Source organism: Kryptolebias marmoratus, linkage group LG10, assembly GCF_001649575.2.
Source record: "Kryptolebias marmoratus isolate JLee-2015 linkage group LG10, ASM164957v2, whole genome shotgun sequence".
In the NCBI taxonomy this organism is placed as follows: Eukaryota; Metazoa; Chordata; class Actinopteri; order Cyprinodontiformes; family Rivulidae; genus Kryptolebias; species Kryptolebias marmoratus.
The window spans coordinates 2,293,769-2,301,746 of NC_051439.1; the positions used below are offsets into that span (position 1 = coordinate 2,293,769).

The following is a 7,978-nucleotide window of genomic DNA, read 5'->3' on the forward strand; positions in this document are numbered from 1 at the left end:
CATCGGGGCCCTCGGGGCAGTCACCCCCAAACTGGAGCAGTGGCTACAACAGATCCCAGGAACAACATCAGACATCTCAGTCTAGAAATGTGCAGTTCTAGGCACAGCCAAGATACTGCGCAGAACCCTCAAGCTCCCAGGCCTCTGGTAGAGGACCCGAGCTCAGAGGATAAAAAAAAAGAGACCACCCGCGGAGGGTGAGAAGGGATCCTTTTTTTTGTTTTTATGTATGTATGTATTTTGCTGATATTTTAGTGGATGATATGATACAACTCCACTGGTGGTGGCTCACCAACATCAGGAGGAAGGTATATGAAAATGAAAAGCTGAAAGAGAAAATAGAATAGTTATGGAAAGTTAACGCCACAGTGGTTCTAAGGGGTCACAGGCACAAAAAGACCACCCCCACCCCCAACCCCAGACGTGAGAGAACCGATCCAACAGTTTCCATAAATAACAATGGAGCTAATATGTTTTTTGTTTGACAAATGTTGATGCCCCCGCACACTGACACCATGCTACATGCAGCACATGACTTCAAATTTGATCCTCTGACCCAACTCTTCCAGCACTCAGAAGTGGAAGAAGCAATAGATGGAAGATGAGTGCACAGAGAGCAAGAGGGAGGGGGTGGGGGATGTTGGTGAGGGGGCTGGTGGGACTGTGTTGTCTGGGATTCCAGCAGGATTAGGCAGAGGAAGTCATGATTTTATTTGTGGTGCTTAAAGAATAAAGCTTGAGAAAAGACCAGAAAGTGATGTTACTACACTTACTTAATAGAACATATTGACAGACGAGAAGACACACATGCATTTGTACATTTGCACATGTACAAATGTCTAATTATCCCAAACTTCTGTAAATGGAAGTCAGTCTAATATTGTATGACTTACTGCAGCATGAATGTGTGTGTGTGGACGTGAAGGTTAGCAGGACAAAGTGTTTCTTGTATTTTGGGGAGGGGTAGTTGGGCCTGTTGGATCCAATCCTGGGGGACCAGGGATGGGAATTTTCTGTGTGTGTGAGCAAAGGAATGCTGCTGAGTGAAGAGCACGGAGGCAGCGGAGACTGTCCAAACACACTTCTGTTTGCTAAGAGTATGTGTGTGTCTGAGAGTGTGTGAGCCAGCGGGAAAGTGTGCTATGAGCAGTGATGGAAAGAGGTTTAGGAGAACTCTGTGTGTGCTCTCCATTTGCTATGACCTTCTTCTCAATGAGCACTTTTATACTCAGTTCTGGTCTCCACAGTAAGGGAGCAGACTGCGCTGAAAGAGGCCTGTTTTTACCTACCTGTGACCAACTCAGTATAAACACACACGAGTGCACACTGCAAGACTTGGCTCAGGTTGTGTGTGGAGTTGCTTGTGCGTGCTTACTGTACCTGTTTGTTTGGCGGATGGTAAGTCAGGGTGGTGGGTGAAGGTTCAGCAGCGGAAGAGGAGGTGTTTGACTGAAAGAAAGAGGTGAGAAAAGAAGATGAGCATCAGTGAAGGGAAGGTGGAAAAGACTAACTAAGGAGGGATGAATTTGGCATGAAACATGTACAAATGGAATGAAAAAAAATGGAGTAAAAGATGTGATTAATAGTTACAGTAAGAGAGGGAAAGATGAAAATATGGAAATGATCTAATGACTAAGAGCACAATAATGGAATTAGAAGTTGTGGGGGAGGGAATATTCGGAAAAAAGAATGTGTCAATCAGTTTACCTTAAAAATATTGTTAAGAGCCTCTTAGTCATGCCAAAAAACATGAGGGCAATTGTTTTCACAAGGCCAGTTTGACCTTTAAAGTAGATGAGATAAAAAAAAAAACAGCCTACTGTCATTTAACACATTTCAACAAGGACAGAAAATATGGCTGTGTTTTCATTTTTGCATGTGTGTTTGCAGTTAGTGAGGCTTGTGCTGTGATTTATTCTAAGGCCAGGTCTGCTTCCAGCTGTCCCGATGGGGTCCCAATGACTCTAGCAGCCGCAGACCTCCATCACACGGCAACGGAGGAAGAGAGGCATGGAGAAATTTTAGAGGGGGAGATATGGACAGTGGAAAAGTCAACATGATTTTTAGTCTGCTAATTCTATTTAGCTTTTTCTTGCTTTTCTTTTAGGGCAGGGATTTTATTTTTGCAGTTCATGCTTTCTCTTTTTAACCTAAACTGAAAATAATAGGTGAAGCTCACCTCAACTCAAATATAAGTTGCTTTGTTAACAAACAATGTTTTCTCTTCTCTCACAGGTCCTGCTGAAGTTCCCATGATGTCCCCAAATGGGTCCATTCCACCAATTCACGTGCCCCCAGGATACATTTCACAGGTTTGTCAATGTCATTATTTTTTTCTTCACTTTGAAAGCCCTTAAAAACTATTTTGTGGCTCTTTAAAGTTCAGTTGCACACTCACTCCATGTGTAGCTCTAATGGTTTTCATTTGATGACTCTTGAATAAATGTACATAATTTAATGCTGACCACCACTTTATTTTCCTCCCTCTGGCATTGGAATAGCACTGTTGTCATCTTTTGTCTGAAACACTCTAATTAAAACAACAACAACCAATCAGTCAACTCGTCACGAAATGGAGAAGTGCAAAATACCTGGTTACTCCATTTGCAGGGAGTGAAACTTACCTCTGTTACCTTGAATAACTGTTAGACAGAACATAACTTCAAATGACTAGACTATGTCTTTAAAGAATGGAAAGCATTAATTAATAAAAATGTTGTATTCCTTGCATTGAAAACTTTTAAATAAAGGTTCTAACTGATCTAACAGTTCAACAGTTCTAACAGTTGATATTAGTAGTATGTGATAAGGATAACTACTACAGAGCTACAAAATTTTAGCTCAATATTTGTTTCCTGTTTTGTGTAGAACAAAGTTGATTAGCTGTGATAGCCTTCTTGAATCAGGCTGACTCCAAACGTTGATCAGTTATAGATATACATCCAGTGATTACTTTATGAGAGTTTCATTAAAATTTGTCCAGTAATTTGTGAAGTATGTTGCTAACAGACACAGGCAAACAAACACATACATACAAGCACAGACCTTTTCTGGCAATGGACTATAATGAGATTTTTAAAAAAAAGAAGAAGAAAAAACTCAAACCAAACACCAAACATATACCAGGTATTACACCTATCTAGTTTGTTGTAGTTTCAAAACACAAGCAATGAAGGTACCCCCACCACCACCACAGCTCTACAGGAATGTGCTGATTTCAGGATGTAACAGTCCGTTGTTTTTCCGAGTCTTTTATATGTAGTTGTGATTACATTTTTCATGAATTGTTTCTAAAATGTTCAAAATGTAAGATAAATATGTTTGCAAAACAAGTCAACAGATCATTTTCACAAGTTCGGTGTTGCAAATCCATCTGTGGTGTGCTTGTGGTGGGATTGTGCTTCTGCGCCAACAGAAGTCAGGTCATTGGCTCACCGGGGGGTGTATTTGTGTTGGGGTGTGTGTGGGTGTGTGTTTGTAGGATATTGGCCAAGTATGAGCGGGAAACGCTGTCACTCTTACATAAACAGGCCTGATTGACGAGACAGGTCTTTGGTGGGCAGTTTTTGGGGGGTGAGGGCTAGAAAAAAGAGGGAAGAGATAAAGTGAAGAGCTCTGTAGCAGTGGAAAGTAGTGTTGCATGTCTGCATAGTTGGGTGTATCGTCTTTGATTTGTGACGGTGTAAATGCACGTGTGTGTTTGTAGGCACTTTGTATTTGAGTGCCTATAAAAAGTTGTACATGTGGATTTGGTATGTAGGCCAGCTCCACACATACTCATGCAGGGACTTTGCCCTTGTTTTCCAGTAAACACTCTGTTTTTCTCCTCTCCAGCAGAGGGGATATGGGGGCAGATAGGGGCCTACCCCCTTTTCCTCCTCCTCTTTTTCTCCCCTATTCCAGATCTTTCTTACTCAGATTAGTTCTGTAGCCCTCTTTGTCCCCTCCTAACCCCCTTTCCCCTTTTTATTCCATCTGTTGTATCTTGAAAGTCTGTTTCTTCTCAGTTTTGGCTGAGGCTTTTGGGGTGGTAGTTGGTGTTTGAAAATGTGTGTGTTGTTGTTGTTAGGGACCAGAGATTGCTTCCCCTCTCTGCAGGGAGTGTGTGTTTGCTCCTTCCTTGGAATGCAGGCCTGTGAAAGTGTCTGAATAGTTGGAATGTGTGTGTGTATCTGCATGTGTATCTGTGTGTATCTGTGTGTGTTTGTTCCAGTTCATTAATGTAAAAGTGAACACATGCATGGAATCTGTTTGATCCAACGTTTGAACAATATTATGTACAATTTCATGTGATATCTTGCAAGATAGGTTAATACTCAGAATATGTGTTGAGGATGACTCTCAGCTCTGGGCACACCAAATTTCAGCTCAATTGTCGCAAAATTGCCAGAGTTATAGCCATTTCTGTGTTTGAGAAGTTTGATTAGCTGTGGTGGCCATTTAAAACTGAGTGGATTCCAAAAGTTAATCAGCTGTAGATGTAAATCCAATGATTACTTTCTAAGAATTTCATTCAAGTCAATTCACTGGTTCAAGAAATATTTTGCTAACAGACAGGCAAACAAACACACATAAACACAGGCAAAAACATTATTGCTGTTTGTGCCTTTTAATTATCCATATTTAACTCAAAAAATCCACTTCTTTACGTGGCTCAAATTAACTCAACACTACAATGGGAAACTTCTACTCAATGATGCGCCAAAGATTATTGGCATAATGTGATTTTAACTGTTTTTGTGGACACAAAACACTCATACTGTATATTTTTGCCACACAGGTGCTGGAGGATACCACAGGGGTCCGTCGAGTGGTGGTGACCCCCCAATCTCCAGAGTGCTATCCCCCCTCCTATTCTCCAGCTCTGTCCCCCACACACCACTTGCCACCATACCTGCCTCACCCACATTTCATCCCCAACTCTTTTTACCCCCCTGTCAGCCCGGGGGAGATGCCACCTCACCAGTACTACCAGCACCACCTGCCCCCCATGTATGGTGATCCAGGTACTGACACGCCGACTAGACTCAACACACCTGCTAAACCTGGGAATGGTGTTTTATAATTTCTTACAGGTTTTTATATTTGAAGTGAATTCCCCTCTTTTGTCCTCTCCTTGTAGAAATCATCCCTGTTTATGGGATGTCCAACTACATAGGCAGAGAGGAGACGTACAGTAAGCCACAGCCCAAAAAGATAAAGGAACAAAGACAAATAGAGCGACAGAACCGACTGAATTCTCCTCCCTCCACACTCTATAAGGGCAGTCTTGGGCCAGCGCACAACGGATACAGGTGGTCAGACTTCTGTGGTTTCATAGGAAAGAGCTCTGATTAATTCACTCATTAACCAATAAAGTTCCTCGATGTCTTTTTATTCTAAAAAAGGTTTTCTGTTGTTTTCTACATGGGGTTATCATTACACATTGGAAAAATATGTTGCTCTGACACATTTTTTGATTCTGTTTATATGAAAGAAGATAAATAGCTATATATTTTTTACTATATTTTTACTCTGAAAAGGACAAGTGGAAATTCTTTTTATTTAAAATTAAAGTAGCAACAGTTATAACAAAAACAATCTTTTACATTGAACATGCTCTTAAATTCATTTTTTTAATCTTCACAATGCAAATTTGTGCTAGTGAGATCATAATTTCAAACATTCAAACATTCCTTGGAGATACACACATCACCTGTTGCCTTTCATGCCAATGTTTTAGACTGAGATAATCTTTTTTTGAGAAATGACACAGTTAGACATTTGGTTCAAACCCTGAAAGAGTTATGCATTATGTACAATCTCATACAATATTACGCTCAGAGTATGTGTTGTTAATGGCTCTAAGCTACAATCAAATCAAACTTTATCTCAAATAACTAGTAAGTACAATGAAGTTACAGACATTTTTGTTTTAGCTAATTAGCTGTGGTGGCCATCTCAAGACATACATCCAGTGATTATTTTCTGAAGGTTTCATGAAAATCAGTCTAGTGGCTCACAAGATATTTTGCTACCAGACAAACAGTGTTGACAGCAACAGTTACTGTTAAAGTTTTAGACAGAGATCTTGTCCAGTGCGTAGCAGTTGGAGTTTCTATTGTGAATGACTCTCAGCCACAACCACACCAAATTGGAGCACAATATTTGTAAAATTGACTGAATCATAGCCATTTTTGTTTTTTAAGGTCAATTAACCGTTGCAGCCAAATTGGATTGGCTCTAAAAGTTAATCATTTGGAAAAGTGAATTCAATGGTTATTTCCTGAAAGTTTAATTAAAATCTATTTTGTGGTTCATGAGATATTTTGTTAGTAGGTAGACTTGACCTTACTGATTGATTGATTGATTGATTTTTATTTAAATGGGACAGTGCATGTTAATGAACAAACAATGTTGTCGTAAATATACTGGATTTAGCAAAATGCTAATTTCTATCCGTAGTCCCATAAATAACTTAATGACAAATTTTTAAACAAAGATCTTGAGCAATCTGTTATATATTTCAGAATATATGTTGAGGATCACTCTCAGGTACTACCATATGAAAATTTTAGGTCAATATCGGTAAAATTGAGTGAAGTATTGCCATTTTGGTGGTGGATGATAAAAGTTTCTTTTTGTCAGGTATGCTGTGTATCTGAGACATCATCTACAAGTTCTGAAAACTCCAAATTTTAGGACCAATTATGATTTAGAGCGATTATAATTTCAACAAAGCAGTTGGGGTCAAAAAGCAATTTTTTGTCACAGATCACATATATTTTTTTAATTTTTAGATTTGTATTAGAAGTAAATCCCGTTGTGTCTTTGGTTGTGATGCAGCAACAAATCACATGCCCCATCGCTTGGGTCAGTGGGGTCGGGGGGTGGAGCCAGCAGTCCAGGGGGCAAGAAGCCAGAAAGACGACTCCGCTGCAGTCCGCGAAACAGTGAGCCGGAGACACACACACAAGGTAGGCACAAAGAAGGGATGGAGCTTAGCTCACACTGTGGATCAGCAGCAAAAGTTCATATGGGCTTTAATGGTTTCAGCCACACACACAAACATGTATGAGTTGCAAAACAGCTAAATTATATATATTTTTAAAAAAATCAATTGGTTTTCTTTCATTTCCTTCTAAAAATGAAAGGATAAAACCTGAATGCACCCTCACTGGGGTAAACAGATCTGAGGTGAGATGGGTATTTAGGCGAGAAGGTGGGGAAGAGGGTGAGAGGGGTTGTCTGGGTAACCACATAGCTGAAGTCGTCCCTGAGCGCTATCCTTTTACCTTTGCTACAATACAGGCCTTGTTGCTGAAGGCTGAACCATGGGGGAGGAGAGAGATGGGTGGCGGGGGCATTCACATACCTGTAGAGTCCCACTTGGGATGAAGGAAGCCTTTGAGCTCCATGATTTAGACACCATAGCTCAGCCTTATCTCACACACACACTCACAGTATCTTTTCTCTTCAATTGCCCGTCTTTTGACATGTCAGAGTTATTAAAAAGATCTTTATATACCTTCAGACACGCACGCACCCCCCCACCGCCACCCCCCACTACCACCACACACACACACATAATACACCACAGAGGAAAGTCTACAGAGGGAATGAGAGAAAAACAGAAAGAAAGACCTAAATTCTTTGATTTCCTAAATGTAACTCATACTTTACCTAAATTTATCATCCCTATAAAAGTCGGGTTTACTCCTTCTCAGCATGCTGTTATACAGGGCTCTCAAGTCTCACGCATTGACCGTGTGACACACGCATTTCGTGAAGTGCACACGCCACACTTTGTATTTCTCACGCAAAAAAAACCCCACATGGGGGGACCACGGGGAGTAAGATGGAGTAGAGACGGATAATTCAAAGCTCCTGCAGGTTTACTAACATATTCGTTCTAAATTCCACAATTGCTACTAACTGCAACCTAAATTGGGTTATCAAAGAGTCCGGACCATAAAGAGCTCTGTTTCAGTGGACATTT

The 7,978-nt window shown here is 40.5% G+C and overlaps 1 protein-coding gene across 1 annotated transcript in view; it reads left to right on the forward strand.

Moving 5' to 3' along the window:
* fndc3ba (fibronectin type III domain containing 3Ba) overlaps nt 1-7,978 on the forward strand; it is a 146,077-nt gene that overhangs the window by 67,107 nt on the left and 70,992 nt on the right. Inside the window, exons 4-7 of the mRNA XM_037977682.1 lie at nt 2,236-2,312; nt 4,781-5,006; nt 5,123-5,294; nt 6,826-6,956. Coding sequence (XP_037833610.1) covers nt 2,236-2,312; nt 4,781-5,006; nt 5,123-5,294; nt 6,826-6,956 — 606 coding nt within the window. The remainder of the gene's footprint in view (nt 1-2,235; nt 2,313-4,780; nt 5,007-5,122; nt 5,295-6,825; nt 6,957-7,978) is intronic.